Below are 23098 nucleotides of genomic sequence, written 5' to 3'. Positions count from 1 at the left end.
ATTCGAGAGTATCGCCTAAAATAGTAGCATAGAAAACAATCTTCTAAAGAACATACAAAAGATTTAATTAAAAACACTGTTTATATAAATATAACGCTTTTATAGGTCGTCTCAATGAGGTTTCATGTCAGGCAAACTAAGTGGAGCATATCCCGAGGCACATACCCAAACCCGTTCTCGTAAGTTCCCCTCAATAGAACATTCCATGGCCATGCATAGTATAAAAAACCACAATTCTCCTGTAGCCAAACAAAATAAAATGACAGCGGGTACCCAGGATGTGCATAATCGATTTACAGTGGACATTAAACACCTCAACTATATTTGTGCATATCATATCAAATAATTTACAAACATGTCCATCCAATATGTTACTTTCAATTGACGAACCTAATACGAAACCCTCCTTCACATAAATACAATACATTGTTATTCACTGTTATGTTAACATGCCATCTATAAGTTGGCATATCGAAATCGTTATATCGTGTAGGTATATTTAATAAAAATCGTGTCAATTAGTGTCAACCATTAGTACATATTGTTAATTGCATTGCGGCGTACACGGCAGTTATCCACAAACACAATTTCATGTTCAATTTGTATTCCTCCATTACACAAATTTAATTATATATCAGTATTTAATTGGTTTACGTACTTACCAGAAGTACCGACATCGATCAAATCAATGTTCTAGTAAGACTAAAACTTAGTATAACAGCAAAAAGGTACAGTGGTGTATAGTCGTAATGAGATGGATGATAGAGTCTACTCACTAGTCTACAGCATGAGCTGGAGATCAGCAATGAGGATGTCCATGAAGATTCACTAAATGACTCTCTCACAATCATAGCGGAGATCTCAAAACTGCCGCATATTCCACAATGCTATGCAATTTTCAAAAATAACAGTTAAAGAGAAATAGAAGTAACGCAACAACAGAGTTAAATAAAAGAAGGAATCAGTCACGAATCGAATACGAACCAAGGTAGAAAGAAAAAGAGTAAACGGAACCAAACATTAGAAGTTTTATTAAGTGTTAATTTAGGTTCGTCGTTTAATCACACTTACCAATGACAGCCATATATTGGTTATAAGTAGTTGATTCTTCTCGTCCTATTGGGTTAGATGATGTCAACAAAAACAGAAAGAAAGGGCGCAGTCAGTATAATAGTCTAGACAACTCTGATCCACACCTTCCGGACACACAAGACTGGGGCTGCGGGCGGCGCGCGAACTGTTCCCTCATGCGATAAAGACATTCGCGTGTCGCCCTACACACAATCTAATATATAGATATTATGCGAAACGTGAACAACAAATTTAACACCGACTCTCCATGCGACAATTCTGCCGCGATGGCAGCGCCCTCTAGCCGCGCCCGCCACCTGGAACCGTTACCTTCAAATGGTGCTCGGTAATGTGTTGGCAAAGCGATACATTTATACATATGGTGCGTTTGAAGTTGACTAGTGCTGGCGGTGTGTAAGATATTTAAGAGTAAGTAACGATTATTAGCCACAAAGTCCCGGTGGGGGTGGTATCCAGTAACCAAACAGTTCGGGGGCGGGACGGCGAAGGCGCCAGGCCCGGCTCCTACCACTTACCAAATTGAGCCAGACGTTCGTGGTCAGGATTTGATTTTTCTCATCCTTATTTTGATAAATGAACGCACGGCGACGCAAGAAAGGAACGAAAAAAGATAATGAAAATCAGATCGTGGTGCCACTGTCGTCGCTTCGTCAATATCCCCGTTATTAAACTAACTGTATACATACTGTACCTTCGCGGAAAGTCGCTTCCTAAAATTGGGATTCGAACCCACAAATGTCACATTAATCTTAATTAATATCAAATATAAACCAACTAGGTATCCGTTATTCTTAGAAACAAAAGTAACATAAACTAATTTTGGGATCCCGTTGATATTTTGTAAATGCGGGAGGTTATTCGTTGAAACCATAAAGTCATTTTAATCTCTTACCCCGATAATGTTACTGACGAAGCAATAATCCACTTTACAGCGAAATGTCATGAAGGAGTAGCAATTAAAGAGATATTGTTGCGAATAACAGAGCTTTGCAATGACTAATGTGTTTCATACTAGGAACAATAAAGATCTAGTTAACCTATATATATACTATGGTGTTAATTACTGTTTGTAACACACATAACTATAGCGTGACTCCTTTAGACGTAAATGTATTTTATGTTTATTACAATAAATATCGTTTTAAATTAATAATATAATTCATAATAACAGCTACGTACAAATTATCTCAACTCTCTCCAAACCTAATTCTCTTACATGTTCTCCTCTTTTCTCTATTATTATTATTGATAATATTTTTCGTCGTCTACTTTAAATATTTATTTGAATATAATTGTAATTTTGTATATGATATTATTTATTTTTTATCTGGCTCCTGGCACACATTTATATATTATTATAGTTCAATAAAAAGATTATTATTATTATTATATATCTACGAGTATTTATGTAAAATTACTTTCAAATATATTTATTTGTTAATTATTCATTTATATATATATATATATATATATATATATATATATATATATATATATATACCATATATATATATATACCATATATATATATATATAACCATCTCTGCTTTCTCCGTGGTTGACTAATAGAGAACACATTAGGTGTTATGTCTACCATGTCGCAGATAATACAATACTATACTAGTAGTCATGTGTACCTTTGTTATGTACATGGAAGTTAAATAAATAAATACAAATATAAATCAAATAATTGAACTCTTATATATTTGTTTATATGCATATGACTATATATTGTAGTATGGTTAAATATGCACATCATAATGCTATATTTTAGTAACCATAAATATCTAAATAGAAGAGATAGTTAATTTAGATATATAATAAGTAATTAAGTAACTCTTATATTATTTGAAATATAAATTAATTTTAAACATTCAACAGAGATAAAGCATCTATTATACTGATTACAGTGCTCAATGTATTTAAAATGTTTTCAAGACCTCTTGAATTACTAGGATTAATGAAGTCTAGCCTCTGTAATTTATAACTGCAGACTATCATTTGTAATTAGTTTTATGGAACCTAAAATGGCAAACAAACTGACGGCCCACCGGATAAAAAGTGTTAACCGTCATCTATAAATACGAATAGACATAGACATAACAGAGTTCACTAGATGACAGCCCACGATACCCTTCATACGTTATCACTCCTGAGGATTAAGGTATTATGCCTCTGTGCCTTGTAATTTCACTTCTATATCGCACCCTTCAAACCGAAACACAGCTATGCAAATACAACTGCTTCACGACAGAATCACAATTAGGACAAAAGTAACTCTGGTAAAATACATAATATAATGTAATAATGTAAACATTAGACAATCTTCTATTATTACTTTAATTTGTTACTTCACAAAACTGGATAATTCCCAAGTTACTAATTCTGAACTATTTGTCTGTACCAAAAAGCAACTTTTTTTTTATATACAACTTAGAATGGCAAACAAGTTGACGGCCCACCTGATGGAAAGTGGTAACCGTCGCTTATAGACATAAGCAGTACCATGGACATAACAGAGTATACTGTTTCGCCATGATACCCTCATGCGTGGCCATTCCTGAGGGCTCAGGTGTTATTCCTCTGTACCCAGTAAATTCACGCCATATCCCACGCTTCAAACCGAAACACAACCATGCAAACACAGCTGCTTCACATTCGAAACACGAATGGGACAGAGGTACCCAAGCAATCGATTTTTGAACAAAGTCTTCCTCTGGTAAAAGTAGTTGGAACTAAGAAGTGGCTTTGTACTAAAGCCACTTCCTAGTACAAACCGATTATTTTAGAAAATCTGTTATTTAATAAAAACTCTTTCTAAGTGAAACTAATGCGAGGGTGATAACTCTGTCCAATTTAATAAAGCCCTTCGTTTGGGAGCAGGTTCTTAATTGCGCCGTAACGCGGAGAAATCGAGGCTTACTTTAAAATATGGCCGTGGCAAATCTTAAATTAAATTTTCTGGGACTTAAGTTATCCAATATTATGTTTAAAGTTTCAAAGACGCATTAAATAGCAGGAGGAGATGGACTGCAATTTTTTTTTATATTTAAATAAAGAAGCAAAAATTCTTTAATAAAGCCCTGTTAATTATATTCCACCTAAAATTAATAATAAATTGTTAATGACTAATTTAAGATTTATATCTTAAACTTAATGTTATTAAATCATGGTTAATTATATACATTGTAATGTAAATGTAATGTAATGTAAATTGGACTCTCTTTTCCGCGCTTAGCCTCTTATTTGAGCGGTTGTGCGTAATTATTTACATTTATTACTTGATAAATAGGAAAAAATATCAATTATTTACATTTATTACTTGATAAATACTTGATAAATAGGAAAAATTATCAATTATTTACATTTATTACTTAATAAATACTTGATAAATAGGAAAAATTATCAATTATTTACATTTATTACTTGATAAATAGGAAAAATTATCAATTATTTACATTTATTACTTGATATATAGGAAAAATTATCAATTATTTACATTTATTACTTGATATTTTTTTCTGAACTTCCTAATCTTGTTTCTTATAATTTTATTTATCTGTATCTATATTTCTTTACATATTTTATTTAACTGCATTTTGCTTCGAGAAAAACGATAAGTAGTTCCATAAAAACCTTATAAATCATAACATAAAACCAAAATACCCACCTCATTAGCAAGCATGAAAAATTTAGCGACTATGAAAATCCAACAAAAAGCAGGGACGGCAGCGACCGCTATGAAATATAAAAAGAATTCAATCGAATACCCTTCATAACCCATTTCGCACAACGAAAGTCAGCAAACACTGAGAGTTACGGTCCTTTGGCCGACTCAGTGGGGTTTATTGATTTTAATTTAATTCTTTTCGGTCAAAATGTTACCTGGTGTTTTATGTATCTACTTATTCAGAATTAAGCTGAGGTTGTTAAAAATGCATTATGGTGTGCGCAAATACTTTTTGTTTTGTTTGTTTCATACAACTTACAATGGCAAACAAGCTGACGGCCCACCTGATGGAAAGTGGTAACCGTCGCCTGTAGACATGAGCAGTACCATGAGCATAACAGAGTATACTGTTTCACCCATGATACCCCCCATGTGTTGCCATTCCTGAGGACTCAGGTATTATTCCTCTGTAAGCTGTAAATTCACGCCATATCCCACCCTTCAAACCGAAGCACAGTCATGCAAACACAACTGCTTCACGGTAGAAACACGAATGGGACAGAGGTACTCAAGCAATCGACTTTTGTACAAAGTCTCCCTCCTTTTGTTTTAAAATTCGTGATTCTATAAACTCAGTCTTAGTGGAAAAATACTCTCGATTCATTCAGAAAAAGTTAATAAAAATAATTAATACTGAACTGTTTAAGAACCAGTTTTTAGTTAATATTTGTATAATATCATGTTATAATTGACTTGAATAAAACACATTGGTCATCAATAAGAGACATCTGTAAGAGATTTCCGTGATGAAAAGATAAATTTTCATAACAACCTTCCCTAAAATTCCCTATATATTTACCAGAGGGAGACTTTGTACAAAGGTCGTTTGCTTGAGCACCGCTGTCCCATTCGTGTTTCTACCGTGAAGCAGTTGTGTTTGCATGGCTGTGTTTTGGTTTGAAGGGTGGGATATAGCAGTGAATTTACAGGGTACAGAGAAATAACACCTTAGTCCTCAAGAATATACACATGGGGGTATCATGAGTGAAACTGTATACTATGTTGTATACTATGTTCATGGTACTGTTCATGTCTATAGGCGACGATTACCACTTCCCATCAAATGTGCGCTCAGCTTGTTTGCCTTTTCAAGTTGCATAAACGAAAAAAAAAGTCGAATGTTATTATTCCAAGATCTTGCCACACTAATAACGCTGTCACTAACCTCAAGAAGATCTTATAACGAAGCTCTGTTTAGTTTAAAACTAGATGACACTACGTTATATGTCCAGTGGTATCATATAATGTTGAACTTAATGAGGACCTATTAATCTTATTATTCAAACATCTCCAATAAAAAAGGACAGAATTGATAGTAATGGAATTTAGTAGATCGATTTCTAGTAATATAACCACATAAATAGACACTCGTGTCTGATCACTTAACCTTTACATACTTTTTTTTATTGATGAAATAAATCAAGGTTTCATGTTCAAAATTAAAGGAAAAATGGTTAAAAAAATAAGTTTGACAGCTATGTTTTTTTTTTCTGTAATGGACATTAAAAAGGTAACCAGACACGATCAACTTATAGTCAACTTGTTCTTTTATATAATTTTTAGGCATTCAATGTTATGATGAAAATTTCCACCATTATGCAAAGAAGAGTTAAACCACACTTTATTCTTGGTGAAGTCATCACAATGAACCAACGGATTTCACTTCATCTGCACCTGTTTTTTTTGTATGGGTGAAAATGCTATGGTAACCCTGCCTGCGCTAACGGGATACGCTGGCGGTGCACCAGTGAAGGGTGATAGATGAGAATGAAAACAGGCCAGTTAGCCCATCATGATGAATTCATCAGGAATTAACCATGACAGTTTCCAGTGAGAACCGCGAGTAGGTCAACCTGGTTGGGTGTATTGCTAGCAATGGGATTCTCAGTCTCCATTACTAACAATCCCTTGCCACCCCCCCCCCCCCATCTGCACCTGTTATCCAGGTACAGTATTCAGCCAGCATAAAACAATAGCAGACAAAGAATTACCGTTCCATTTTGATGCATTAAATAATTTCCAATTCACATGATAATATTTATTATTCTAGTGAACTTTGTTCATTACTATCTCATTGTAGTCTGCAGAACTTTGTTATAACCAGTTTTCTTCGACGTCTCGTTCAAGATTAACTCTGCGTGAAATTGACAGGTTTGTATTGGTTTTTTATTAAAAAAAAGTCACTCAATTTATTCAATATAGAAATGTCAGAGAAACCCTCGAGATTATTTAATCTCGAGGGTTTCTCTGTTGCTGTTATTTAACAGCATGTCGAGTGAATTCCATCTAAATTTACAATGTCGGTATTGTATCCATTGTCCATCATGTTATTGAAGTAATATTTATATCTTTGAAGAGTATGAACGGGCAATACACATTATATATGTTTACAAAATCTATATATTGATTGGCATGACATATAAGATATCGATTATCCAATATATATACATATTATTGTTATTACTAAAACATAAAATATGACAGTAAACATATCTCGATTACACGGGCGAATACGCGTATATGTATACGTAATAATACATAAAATCTTTTAAAAAATCCATTTAGAGTAATCATATCTATATGTCGATGTTAATTAAAAATAATTTATTTAACAATTTTCAATAATTCTTTTTTATCATATATATTAATCATAAAATTGTTAGTCCAACAAATAAAATATGTTACGATTTCTTTTTAATATAAAAAAAATAATTAGTGGCAAGTCGTCTGACTAGAACAGTAACAGTAATCTATACTCCCTTTATAAGGAGAGAATTGTTCCCAACAGTGGGATATTAAATTGTTCTATGGCGATCCACTTACGAGACATTAAAAAATATGTCCAACAATATTTATTTATTTATTCTTTATTGCACAATAAAATTTATACAAAAAGCGAACTTAATGCTATATAGCATTCTCTACCAGCAAACCATTAGGAAAAAACAGAAAGTGTTTGAGGGTAAAGGTACATATGTTGTAAAAACATACATATGTTCTATAGTTTTAATGCTCAATTTTAAACGGTCGAACAAGAAATGCAATGAACTGCTAAAACAGAATATGCTTCAAGAATTCCTTTAACGAAGTATAATATTCAATAGACGTGTTTAAACCACAGTGTCTGAAAGAACTGCATAACGCTGAGGGTGTTGCCTGCGGACATTTTTGCACTTTGTTCTTTCTCTCTTTTCGTCGAGTCGGATTTATAGACGATGCAATAAATAAAATTGAAACTACATTTCAATTTCTAAAGTTATATCTATTAACCCTTCTTTGTATAATGGTGAAAATTTCCATCATAACATTGAATGCCCAAAAATTATATAAAAGAACAATTTCACTTTAATTTGATCGTGTCTGGATACCTTTTTAATGTCCATTGCAAAAAAAAACATAGCTGTCATATTCATGTTTTTAACAATTTTTTTTTTATTTTGAACATGAATTATATCTTGATTTATTTAACCAATAAAAAAATTCATGCAAAGAAGGGTTAATAATAACCCTTTAATAATTTTAGTAGATAGATAGATACTCTTTATTGTTTCCTCCATAAGATTACATTAGTAAACTTACTATAAATACAAACAATTACGAGAAGAGATTTTATACTAAAAAACAATGGGCTGCCTTATTGCTAAGAGCGATCTCTTCCAGACAACGTTTGAATGGAGAAGAGTAACTATAAATAGTTTGACTGGATGCACGAAACTCTGTTCGTTTTTTAAATACATATAGAGATATGCATACATACATTATATACACATACATATCTGTCACGCCAGTCTCCCATTAGGGTAGGCAAAAACAATGGAACGCCAAATACTTCGATTATACATATAAGTATATAAATATTATAATATTTAAAAAAAATTGTCTACTGTGAAATGTAAAATTATATTACTAATATGTATAAATGTTGATGTGTATAAGTGTAAAGAACAACCTTGTATGCCATTATAAGTTGCATAAAAAAAACCTAAAAAGATTAACTGTATAAACGATAAATATTTATAATATTTAAAATATTCTTGTAGAATCTCAAACGAAGATATTGGATTCTAATGAGACACACAAGTTAAATGATCTGTTAGTTTATGACCAAACACATAGTGTTTGAAATTTATCCAAATCCTTAATTTGACTTTAAAGCTCGTGTAACTTTACTCATACAAGACTATACTAAAATTAAACCCATCTTGCATACAGTTTCCCTGACATAGTACTCCGCAAGTAGTTCAATTTTTCAGCAAAACAATTCCTTCGTACCTTTCTTTCTGGTAAATATTTTTTCCAACAGTTATTTATTTATTTATTCTTTACTGATCACATTACAAACAGTAAAAAAAGTGGTAAAAAAATAAACTTAAAAAAAACTGTAAACTGTAAAAAGCATTCTATTTTCGTTAAAGTCTTTAAGTCTTTAAATTACTTAACATTCAACGGACGGGTCGAATCTGCTCTGCTTTTTCTAGTTTCCGGGATTTTTAGGAGAATTAAATAAACATTAATGTAACCATGTAATATAAACATGAATGTATAAATTTAAAGCAACGTAACTACAATAAAACTTTATTAAATCAATTATATGTATTTCTTTTAGTATTTCATAACAGTATTTATTAAGGTATTTAGTATTTTTCAAACATGTGATATGCTGAAAGAAAAACGTAAATCTGCAATAACCGTCCGTTAAATGTTAAGCAAATTCCAATACCTTTTTCATACTCACGATCGTAACCTACGTTCCTGTGATACTTTCCAACTCTCTATCCCCTCTCGCCGTACTGGTTTCATATCAAATTCCTTTGTTTTGCATTCTTCACGGCTCTGGACCACCCTCCCTGATATCATCAAGAGATTTCTGTCTAAATCCCCATTCAAATAAAACGTTTATGATCACTTCTATACTTCATCCGAGCAGTAAATATTATCTACTATTAACATCTTTCTATATAATATAATCTATATCTGTGTAAGTAAATTTGTTATTTTATATATTATATATTTATTCATTTATTTGTGTAAATTTTAGTATGTATGTATATCAATAATTACTAGTACCGCATTCGAGTATTGTAACACTTCCCTAAGTTAGACTGGGAGAGAATGCTTTCTGCATTAATTGCTTTTTGTACACATATATGTACTAATGAATAAATAAATAAATAAATGTAATTATTCGGTGATAAATATTTAAAATTGATATATTGATCATTCTTTTCGGAACTGAGTAGTTTTCTAGTTTCAAAACATTCTCGTTCACAATTTTCGGTCGCAGCGAACTAAATACTTCATCTAGACGCACCAATGTTGATTCCTGTCCGAATTTTATTTTTATCGACATTTTTGAGCGTACAGAGAGTACGTGCGGAACGCTGAACCGTTTCCGAAATACGTGATGCGGTTTTAATTTGTAGATGGAGTTGTTTTTACGAAATTGCCACTTTTAGAAAATAAGGAAAGCGGAGGCGTTCCTAAACGGAAAGATAAATAAGTAACAAATCAAGGCTAACTAATCGAAGTAAGAGGACGATTGGGCTACCTAATAATATTATCAGTTATACAGAAAACATTTTTATATTAGTACTACATTTTTTAACAAAAATTCGTAAGCTTCGGACTCTTATGAGGATAATAAAGTCAGTCTCCAATATTGCTATAATGTAAGAATTTTTATAAACTTTTTACTTAGCAACACTTTTTCTTATTTCTTTTATCAACTCAAAATGTCCAACAATCTAATGGGCAACCATATATTTACCATAAGTACTGATGGAAACTGCACTAATCTATAAGTACTGCAAAAAAATATCGCGTAAAATTATTGATTGAAGATTTATCTATGTAACTAAATGTGAAGAAAAGTGTGCGAAAATAATCTATATCTACTTTTTTCAAATAACTAAATGCTAAATAAATGCTTTAAAATTAATAATCTACACTAACAAATACAAAAAAAATCTTCCTATCTATTAAGCCTTCCTAACTCTTTCTTTAAGTACTGCTTTCCTGTGATCTCTTCATGTTTCACCTTCATTCTCTCCTATTGCATGTGTGCTATTAAGTTATTTAAGTATGTCTATGTATATATATATAATAAATTCATATATGTGTATATATGAATTTATTAGTATGTAATAGAAGCCACCTACTCTTTGTTTTTTTTTTCTCAATGCCCCAAAGGGCATTGGGTTGGGCACAAGATTACTTAAAGATAAGGCCGCCTTTTTTATCATTTCGCATTAATATTTTACTGTATATACTTCCATTTTACTCGGTAAAGCGGTATCCGGGGTAGCACCATATTAATCTATTCCACATGCATTCCACAATACGTCCTAATTGTGATGCAAACGGGTTGGACACTACACGGTTAATCCTACTAATTCTTAGGCCACAATTGGCCTTAGTATTTATTATTTTTTGTGACTAATGCAATAAAATATAAATAAATAATTATAGCGAGGGAAAATCCAAACACTTTGATGCTACATGAAAATATTTGCTTTTCAATTTTGAAAAACAGGTAATAAAAACGCCGTTCACGTTTAAAGTTAAAGATTTTGCCTTTCAACAAACAATTTTCACTTGGCTGCTCATTTACAATCGACGATATCCAAAATAAACAAAGGATGCTGAATGGACAATTAATACAAAATCTAAATTGATGATGTCCATTCAACATTTAATATATTTGTTTGTCTTCAGCACCAAAATATTTACTGGTTATTTTAGTCAGCCGGTCTGCACTAAACGTTATTAATACCAACATTCAAGGCGAATTGGCTGTCATTTGTTTTGACCTTCACATCCTATAAATCAGACCCTTCTATAAATAATTAGACAATTTAACAACAGCTGGGCTGTTATTAATGCGAGCTGATGGACCTTCAAAAATACAACGCGTCTTAAATAAGGAAGAGCGATGTTTAGAGAACAATAGGTACTTGGAGAGTTTGTTTTAAGAGAAATCCGCATGAATATATTGTATGACATATCTATTACTTAAAAACTACGTGTGTGTCTGAATAAAAAGTAATCTATAACAATTTTGAAGTCAGTTAGTAAAACTGTTATAGAACTAAAAAGTAACACAGTCTAAAATATAAAAAAAAACACCGTCTAAGTGTTCCGAGGGATTTTTTATGCAACTTAGAATGGTAAACAAGCTGACGGCCCACCTGACGGAAAGTGATAACCGTCGCCTATAAACATGAGCAGTACCATGGACATAACAAAGTATACTATTTCGTCCATGATACCACCCATGCGTTGCCATTCCTGAACACTCAAGTGTTATTCCTCTGTATCCAATAAATTCACACCATATCCCATCCTTCAAACCGAAACACAGCCATGCAAACACAGCTTCTTCACGGTTGAAACACGAATGGGACAGAGGTACCCAAGCAATTGAATTTTGTACAAAGTCTCCCTCTGGTAATACGACATTGGTTCTTACCAAGTAACATACTCGTTATTTTAGGTCATCTCAATTAAGGAAGTACCTACCTTACAGATTTTGATTCCCTTGCAATGTCAAAAAATATAATACTATAAACAACCGTATTCTTTGATCGCATTGACTTAAAAGTTTGATTATTTCACAGCTCTAAGCGATTGCAGATTTTAATATCTGATAATAATTTCATCTTGATACCTCCATGCGTTTCAGAAAAAAAGATTCTTGACAGATGGACAAAGTTTTTAATACTACTATGATGGCAAACAAGCATACGGCCTATCTGATGGTAAAGGGGATTACCGCAGCTTATGGACGCCTGTAACACCAGGGTTGACACACGCGCATTGCTGATCCTTATAAAATCTTAATAGGACCCTATAAAGTCTCAGTTTTTCCTTTTAAAGTACGCAACTCTAAAAAATACTTTATAATATTAGGTTAATGATATTAGATGTCGAATTAGGTATCCACGTATATTAAAATTTTATTTAAAAAAAATGTTTTGAATAAACATTTTAATGAATTACTAATTTTACAATTGATTTTATAATTTATCTTCCGATTAGACGTATTTGCCTCCAACTTGCTGGAGTGTCGTCAGATGACTACAGAATTTTTGTGTTCAGAAGTTTAAGATATAGATATTATTTCTATTATTGTTATGGGATTTTATTTTTATTAATATTATTTCTTTTAATTACACGTATGCATTATTGTATTGATGTTGTTATGGGTGAGCGTATTGAGAAGTTATAAAACGCACCCATGTGATGAAATAAGTAAATAAATAATGAAAAAATCGTCTTTTTTTATAGTTTATAATTTTATAAGTATGAGATTGATTTGAAGATTTAATGACTATAAGTTGTATAGATTTTCCAGTTTATGTTAAATATTTTTTTTTTTTTACAATTACGCATAAAGGAGTCAAGCGTTATCATTGTTTCGGAATCCGATAAAATAATTATAATTCACTTAAAAATCTAAACACTCAATTTTACCTTCCACCAATATTTATTACCTTCATCTGGCTCCAACAAAAACACAAACATTTTGACATACACTTAGATTATATAGATATAGCGTCTCTATACAAATGCTTCAAAAAAAACGGGTCAACTTTTTCATACAATTTTGCGTGATTCCTTTATAACTTCTATATTTATTTTGCCTTATAAATTCTGCATTTTTTAAATACGTGAATACTCATTTTATTTATTAAATAATACGTTAAAATACTTTTTATGCGTAAGTAAATAGAATACTGTTAAAAAAACTCATCTAATATGTCAATTAGCTGACAAAAATTTGACCCGTTTTTGAGGCTCGATACTCTATCTATATAATCTAAGGACATACATTAACATTATGCATAATTATCAACGCATAACGCCCAGTTTAACCACAATATATTTCAACATACCTATTATATTTACATTAAAATATTTCACCAACGCCCTATATGGCTGTAATTCGAAAATGCATTAAGCTTAACAAATATTATTCATTTACATTGAATTCATTTATTTTTCCCGCCAACAATAAATTCTATCGAATTTAAAAAAGGAACATCGGAAAATTCATCAGTTGCGCCATCTCTTTAATTAACATTTAATTTAACAAAGAGTGTAACTGTTGATCAATGAACGCAACTGTAAATTGTAGTATCTCAATTTACCATTCTTAAATATGTAAAGTATATATTAAAATAAAATATCTGTTTCACACAGATCTTTAACATAATAATTATATCATCTCTTCATACGTCAATCCATCATAGAGTGAAGAGTCAAGATCCCTTTCTTACCTAACGTATATCGGTTCTTGGAACTATATTTTAATTAATACCAAATATTACTATCAAATACTTCAAAATAAATTGAGAATATTCACGAACGGCGAATAAATTATATTAGTTAATTTTTTATCATAAATTCAGAAGATACCTAATTAAAACTCGAACCAATAGTCGCCAATATTTATATAATATAAAAATAAAAGATTAAGATAATTTCAAAATCATCACTAAAATATTTAAAAATTTTCAGCTAGCAACACATTTTCTCATTCCTTTTATTGAAATACTGTTAAACTGGTCATTATGAAATCGTAAAAATCCAGAGAGAATAACTATTTTTTTTTCTACGAACTAATAATTTAAAAATGTTTTATTCATCTATAATATTCTATTAAAAAAAATGTATCACGAAATGTTCTCTCTGAATCGTAAATTAATCTGTTAACATTTTGAAGGCTTAATTGTATAGTAGTCAATATTCCAGACAAATTATCTTTTTGAAGACTAGGCAGCATGGTCTCCGACCTTAGCCTGTTCCAAACGGAACAAACGTACTAAAAAAAAAAAATGTATAGTAGTCAATTTATTAATTTAAAATAATATATTTAAACATGTAACAAATATACCTACCAGATTTCAATAGCATTATTTTAACTGACTTTAAATAATCTAGAATCTCATTCCTCGGTCGCTCATTAATTTTAAAGTCTTATTTTCAATAAGTTCGTGGAACAAATTATTTTTGTAATGTACTGTATATTACAATCAAGCCATTAAAATATTAACGTAATATATTCAAATAAATAAGATACACATACATTCGTTGCTATTTTCCAAGCACATTAACTTGATTAATTGAATTAAAGGTAATTATAAAACATTACTTCTTAACATTTCTTGATTTAAATTTATATCTTGTACAAATATACATCTGTACATGTAATAAATGTGCGTAATATATGTGTACCTATTTCGTGAAAGGTTCCAACGATTATATTTAATTATATAATTATCAATTAATTAATTTAATTTAAAGTATCCATATGGGATAAAAAATCTATCTCATAAAATACCATACAGGAGCCATACAAGTGGTAAATAAATTCTTTTAACCGACTGGTTACAAAACCATTTAAAAAAAGAAATTATTTTTTAGTCAAAGAAAAATAATGTTTTCAATTTGACTTTACTTTGTGCATATGTGAATGTCTTTGTGTCTATATATTACGTAATATACTGTTTAAAATCGATAACGATTTTTTTTTTATGAAATCTATTATTTTACCGCTTGAACTAACACAATATAATTCTTCTAAATTAAAACAATTTAATCCAATACCGTACTGCTTTTATTAAAATTAAAGGCGGCTTTTTGTCGAAAATAATTATATATATATATATATATATGTGTGTGTAATATTTCATATCGCGTTCAATAAACCGAATTTAGTCCCTAAGCGTAAAAAAATAAAGACCAATTTACTTTGCTAAAATGTAAATTAATTCAGAAACTGTTTTAATTACCACTTGTTAGCAAGCATTGGAACCTCCCACAGACCACTTCCTGATTTGTCTCTTAAGCACCGTTTCAGTACAAAGCAACTGTACCGAAACAGTGCAGAAGGAAACCGTAACGTAGGAAGTGGTCTTACATTGAACATTTTGCTTCCATATTCGTCCTGTAACGTCTCATTGTATTAGATATATTCCTCATTTATTCCACAGTATACTCCAAACTCTATTGATTGTATCATATTATATTATTTCTTATCGCAACCGAGGTATATTTCTTATTCATCCTGAAATAATTAGAGTTTTTTATCGTCCATATAAAAGTCTCATTTCGTGGAGTAAAGACCATTCAAAGTAATAATAAATAGAGAATAAAAACAAATGATTGCTACTAAATGTGTATACTGAAAAATATCCAAATAAAATATAGGATTACAGAAAAAATACATATTATATTAAAAAATTTGTCTAAGGAAAAAGAATAATGTTTGAATGAATGAACGAACGAAAACTCTGTACTGTTCCGTTCAAAGAATATGTATCATTCTTCAATATATAGATCAACTATATGTACACAAACAAAATTAATAATAAATTAGATAAAGTTAATTACATAAAAACAAGATTCAGAGGCAACAATCTTTCTTAACTAAGTTGTGAAACCTTCTTTTTTTAAGTTGGTATTTTACTACAACTCATTATAATAACTTTGAGTTAGATCAATATTTTGCTAAGAATGCGCCATATTTATCAAGTAGCAATAATCTGTTCCTATACTCTATTTATACCTTGAATTCTTAAAAACTTGTAAAATTAAAATTTGTTAAGTATTTATTTCATTAATACTCATTTTACCAATTTGTGGTCAATGTTGCGATAAAAAAAATGTTCTAAATTAGATAAAACATAAAATGAGACGTTATTAGAGAACGTGGATTAACTTTAACATGAACGAGTTAGTGATGTGAACGCGCAGCGTATAGACTCACCACGTCAATGATCTGCTGTAACGTGAGTCCAAACTTGACCTCGAGAGGCTCGCTCTCGTTCGCGACCGGCCGCTCCAGCGTGTTGTAGGACGCGAGCAGCGAATTCAGCAGTCGCTTCTCATGCGGACCTTGCTCCGACACTGTGGATAGAAAGAAATAAATCAGAAATAAGACCTATGTAAAAAAAAAAACGGAAAAATAGAGGGCAAGACAGGAAGGGAAAGACCGAGGAATTGTTATTTTGATTTTAATATTTAATGTATTAAAGGAGCGAATAAAAATGCGTGTCATATTCAAAATGTACCAAACAACCAGTGTTGCAACTTTATTAAACATTACCACAGATAGTGAATGGAATATTTTTATACATATCAACAGGAATAACTACATGGGACAGATAAAAGAAACACTAGGTGTCATATCGTATAGGGAGGTCAAAGATATGGCATGAGATAGAACTGACTGGAAGAAAATGCATTAGTTAGTTGCACTGACAAGAGGAAACTCTTAATTGGAAAAAAGAGACCAAATCCCTAAGCCAGCATGTTAATAGTAGGCTAATGGTTTCTTAAATCATTCCATGTAGTAAATACATTAAGTTATCATAAATTCTCACCGGAATGATATAATAGGAAATCAAAATGCATGCAGTTTAAAGAAAATATTTCTAATTTTCCACAATAATATCGAAAACTTAAAAATATTTCCATAAATTTTTCTCTTTATTGTTTCGATATATACTTCCTTTATAGAAAGATACTGAATTGTATAGAAAAATAACCGAGTCTAACCTTAAGAGATTGTTGTAATACGATACTACCGCCTACATTGAGCTCTTTTATTTCGAGTTATCCTTTCTTGCACTTGTTCTAATCTATTGAGCTTTATTCCCCTAATCTCCTTTTGCGACATTATTGAAATGAAAAGAAATGAGGTTACATTTTATTGTTACTTCATAATTTTAATGATATCACATTAATACTGAAATATTATACGATATATTTAAAAATAAATTACATCCCATTTAGCTTCTATTAAAGTAGGAAGATCCAAAAAATAATAAGAAAAATAAATAAATAAAAAAAAATATTCAAATAAAGAAATATAGTAAATAACAATAAATAAAAGTATAAATAAATTGTTTAATTCAAGTGACAGCGGTAGACACGCCCTTTGAGTAGTTAGATTCCAAAATGTTCAACAAAATATGGACTTAAACGTTTATGGCATTCCCCACAGTGATAACAATTGACAAATGCCTTTGATTACTCTAATAAAATTACAGTGGTGAACATATTCACTTATTTTTTTAATTAAAAAAAAAAGTATTAACATAAAAAACGTATTCACTATTCAGTCTATAGACGGGACACGAAAAAGTTGATCGTTGTTTGAAGCAATACAAAATTTGCATTCGATCGCAACCTTCACGACTCCGTGTAAAGTTAGTAACAAACACTGAATAATGTAACGGTGATATTTCGTTCTCCAGACGAGACGAAACTAGAAAATAGAGCTTCCGATCTTGAACAAAAATATCGGTCTTATGAATCGATTTGATTCTAAAACTTTCCGTGACGAAATAGAGATACCAAATATCAATTTAACACCATTCGATATCGATCTTCGGATATGAACATGCATGTTAATTTAAAAAAAAAAGAAAAATACACAAGAAAATAAACAATTTTCTAAAAAAAAGAAGTAATCTACATATAACTGTACATAGGGGATAACAATTTTAAAAAAGTAACCACACACACATATATAGTCGTACAGAACAAGATGGATCATTCTCAGTCTGTACATTTTCATAACAATCTTTAGGTCAATAATACTTATATATTAGATAAAAAGATCGACACAAAAAATCAATAATCAAGATTTAACAAATCGATCTTCGATTATATCGAATCTAGATTGGAAACCCTACGAGAACTTTGAAACTCAATGCATTCCAGTTTAGTTTGCCGATACCATTAGCGATGAAAGCTCTGCATTATGCACAATTAGACAGCAGACTGTTTGAAATGTTAATATCCCGGTTCGTAACCAAGAAGTTAAACAGGACACAATTTAAAAAAATATGCTCACGACTATAATGCCTAATGGGATAATTAGAGCTGTTAGTTTACTTCTGCCAATATAATGGAATGTAACACTCCACATACCCACAAGTAACACATATGTAAATAATCTTGCGGACTTCAAATCACAAAAGTGTTAATGCAAAAATCTATTTGAGCTTTATTTAATTACTAGTTTAGGTATACAATATTTACTTTAAAATTATGCATTTTATATAAAATATATTATTTTTTACCACAATATACAAATTTACTTCAAACTTAAACCATTGTTAAAAAATTTCTCTTATCTGAAGATTTTGCATATACGCCCAATGGTTTGAAGAGCGCGACATAAACAAATAACCGTCGGCATACAGTTCATACTCTCTACTCTTTCAAAAAAACAGGCCTTTAAATTCTTATAGCGTTAGAAATTTCCAAATAAATAACATAATAATACCATTATAAGTAAATTTCTAAAACTCATGGCTGTTACATTTTGAAATCAGTAGAGAATATTTCTTGGTAAGGACAAATTACAAATCGATCGACTTAACTCGGCACCTCGCTGTAAATCACCTTTCAGTGAAATCAGTCGCTATTTCGTAAACTCACAGTAATATAGTTAATTAAAAAAAAAACAATTTGAATATATACTGTTTATATTATATACGAATGTATAATATTATTATCAATAGCAGGTGCCAAAGTAAGTGGACCAAACAATAGTGACGTGTATTTTATTCCAAACCTTAAAAAATTCATACTATCGACTAGAATAAAAAATTTAAATTCAGAACAAAACAATCTAAAAATATCACAAATAAAAAAGTACGTTAAAGGATTAACATAATAAAGACCAATCTATGGTTACTGTAATAATTATTGGCACTTGGTGAAATTAAGAATTTATTTATAACAATAAATTTTGAATACTAAACAATAGTGAAAACACTTGTAATGTTAATTATTTGACAATTTTAAAAATTCTAATAAAGAAAAGAATTAATAGAACAAAAAATAATACAAGTGCTTCCACTTATAATAAAAAACAACAATCTATTCATTTTAAAAAGTAGATAGTTTTGTTCCGATTAGACTCATCTTACAAACTAAAATACTAGTAAAGAACACCACATAATTATGAGAGCTGAGGTGTATGGAGATAGTCTGAGAACTGTAAAAAACATTGTATTAGTATATTTAATTTGCAAACGACATCCATCAATACTCGTAAAATAAATCGCTGATATTTATCAGCAATCATTGATTGAGATCACCAATGCCCAATGCCCAGTGACGAACGGTGGTTACGATCTGAATTAGGAGTGGTCAGTTTGAATCTAATAACAATGCCGATAAAGTTCATAATTAAAGTAGTGGTTATGGTTTTATTAGGACTGATCAATTTAAATCTTATTACAGTGGTAATAAAATTCATAATTAAAGCATAATTGTTATATTAATAACAGTATATATTGAAGTAACTATTGACTCTTAACAATAATGAGATCGATATACTAGTTTGCGCATGCTCATGTTTCAATCAAGAAATTACACAAATACTTTAAATATAACCTTGTTAGAATGTCGAGTTCAGTTAAATAATTATTTATGTATTTATGTATTAAATATCTATTAAGACTAGACAGAATATTAATAAAGCATACGCGAATGCTTAATAATGACATAAAATTGCTTGAAATTATTTTTTTAAATAATAATGTTTGCAGGGAAGTAAAATGCCTTACTTATACAATACTATCTATACTGGATTAGAAAAGTACTCAAAATCGAAACTTATGGATCCAATAAAAAATATTTGCAATACCCAGTATCACTCTTTCATCCAAAATACCTTAGAGTTTGAAGATAAAGATCTTTAACCAATGTGTTTTCCCAGTTATGGCCTATGGAACCAAAACATGATCCTACGCCCTTGTTCGCATGCAAAAGTTTCAAATTACTTAGAGAACTATGGAGGGGGTTATGCTCGAAGTTTCTTTGCGTAACAAAATCCGAAATGAGGATATCCGCAAAAGAATCAAAGTGACCTACATAACCGAAAAGATAAGCAAGCTGACGTGGCAATGGGTTGGTCATATAGCTCAAAAAACCGACAATGTGATGATGATGAGGAAAAGCCACTAAATGAAGTGACGACCTCAAATACATTGCAGGAAGTCAATAGATGCAGATGACTCAAGAACGTTACCTATGGCAGTCTATGGGGAGGTCTATGTCCAGCAGTAAACAAATAACAGCTGATATGATGATGGCCCAGTATCAATACAATTATAATTTATGCAAATGCCGGTCTAAAGACATAAATGTCTATGTCTTGTTTAAAAACTCTTAAAATATGTAAAATTAAAAGGTATAGGTATTAGATATCGATATAAAACAAATGTACTTCACCAATATAAATGCAATAATTATAGCAGTTTACAAGAAAATAGCAGATCACAGTGGACACATAAAATTCAATGTTACTTCCATGCGCGGACCATTATAATTTTATGACTTCCCCCTGAGACTCGTACCTAACTTATAAGATCCCATAGCACACGACCCTAGATAAAATAAAAAATTAATACAAGAAAAAACATTTATAGCAAATTGAGTAAGTCCACATGGCTCTCTTCGAAAACTACCCATCCACCTCATGAATAACGACTGGATAATACCTTTATCCACACACCTGTACTACAATAGAATCTAGATTTACAACCGATCTTAATACAAAGCCATAAAATCCAGTTTGGTTCATGCTATTTTTCTAAAATTCACAAGAGTCCGGCTCGAAGGACCAACAATAAACACTTATTTTAGGGGCTTAGATCGCACTCATGAATGTGATGTATTGAGGTTACAATGTGACGGATATTACGCAGATAGCTGCTACGTATAGACGTAGGATTAGAATTCTAGAATGAGATAAAACACTCCTGGGAACTGCAACTAAAGAAGGTTGATATATTTTACACTTTAGAGGAATTTTATGTTTCTAAACAATTTTATAGTACTTTCGGAAAATTGCTTTCAAAAGAGAGAAAGGTTTCGTGTAATTCAATCTTTTTAGAATGCCTTCTCGAGAGAATAGTAATGTAGGTAATCAATAATTCTGTTAAAGTCCATAAATTCTCTTGTACCTTACAAATAAAAATTAAAAATTCAATTAAATTTTTTTGTAACACCCATGTGTATTATGATAAAAGTATGCTATGTACAGTCTACCTATATATAAACTTCATTTTATATTTCTTCAGTTATTTAAATATCATAAACATAAACGTCAATACATTTTTACACACTTTCTCATTTATAATACTGCTAATAACTAAAGAAACTATAAGATATTTAAATAACTTCCAATTGGAACAGGTTCTTATTTCACCAACTGTTTTATACAGAATTGACGTAAAACAGGCGTTACCTGCGCCTTTTCTAAAGGTCTACCCTACTATTGATCTCTCATTAATTTTATTGGGGTTAAAGTCACTATTGTCTTTTGTGAAGCAAAATCATTATTTAATCTATAGCCGCGTGGTCCTGGCATAGAATAGGCCACCCCTTCCTTTCCCGTGGGTGTCGTAAGAGCCAACTAAGGGAGGGCGAGGGACGGGCAGCAGCGTTCCTCTTAAAACATCTCTAAACCCTAACTGCTGTTGCCAATCCGCCTGCCAAGTGTGGCAGCTATTGGCAAAACCTTCTAAGAGGGAAGCTTATCTTCAGCAGTGGACAGTATTTACTTTGGAGAGAATAAAAGCACAAAATGTTACTTACATTTTGTGCTATTGCATTTTAAAAGTGCTATCTGGTCCTTACTATCCTTAGGCACTAATATTATAAATGTGAAAGTGAGTTTGTTGGTTACATCTTAGCGCATTAACGGCTTAACCAATTACTGTAAACTTGATATATATGGGATGGAGAAATATAAAGGATTCTTTTATCCCCATAAATGAATATACCCTGGTCATGCGGACGAAGCCGCAGGTAAAAGCTAGTATACTGAAAATAAAAAATCATCGTAGTGACAAATCATCTTTGAAAGCTTTTATAATGTACCGTAGCACGTAACGTTAATGGACGACTTTGTTTTCGTTTTCATTTTTAAAGCTTTAGTTGATTTTAAAAGTATTATTTATTATCGTACCATGACACGATATCGTACAATTTTACCGTCACGATATAATAGGAAAGTAAAATATATGTAATTCTATGGACATTCTTTTAAATTTCCCTAAATTAAAAAGAATTAAAAACTTTTTCATACATTTTCATACATTGGTTAGCTGTTTCTTTGTGAATTAAAAAAGTACTCTCTCAGTATTATTTTCTTTTCTAGTATACATAAATCAAGTTTGTTTTCCTTTGATATTCGGCAGAGACCGTCACTCATACTACCTTAGCCTTTGCTGTCCAATGCTGCTT

At 31.0% G+C, this 23098-nt stretch overlaps 1 protein-coding gene across 8 annotated transcripts in view; it reads right to left on the bottom strand.

Annotated features, from left to right (window-relative positions):
* Positions 1-23098, bottom strand: part of LOC113514831 (neuronal acetylcholine receptor subunit alpha-7) — a 182207-nt gene that overhangs the window by 38172 nt on the left and 120937 nt on the right. For 2 of the 8 annotated variants that reach the window (XR_008252748.1, XM_052894204.1), the window contains exons 2-4: positions 16593-16732; positions 1608-1652; positions 1072-1116 (exon numbers count right to left, since the gene is read on the bottom strand). Coding sequence is in view for 7 of the 8 variants with exons in the window: in XM_052894204.1 (XP_052750164.1) it covers positions 1072-1116; positions 1608-1652; positions 16593-16732 (230 nt within the window). In the remaining variant the exon portion in view is untranslated. The remainder of the gene's footprint in view (positions 1-1071; positions 1117-1607; positions 1653-16592; positions 16733-23098) is intronic. The other 6 variants (XM_052894208.1, XM_052894206.1, XM_052894207.1 and 3 more) reach the window with 3 other exon arrangements.

This window comes from Galleria mellonella, unplaced genomic scaffold (assembly GCF_026898425.1).
Source record: "Galleria mellonella isolate WM207_F2 unplaced genomic scaffold, CSIRO_AGI_GalMel_v1 utg200, whole genome shotgun sequence".
NCBI lineage: Eukaryota > Metazoa > Arthropoda > Insecta > Lepidoptera > Pyralidae > Galleria > Galleria mellonella.
The sequence above is the reverse complement of the archived record's forward strand: the minus strand, read 5'-3'. Positions and strand labels throughout refer to the sequence as shown.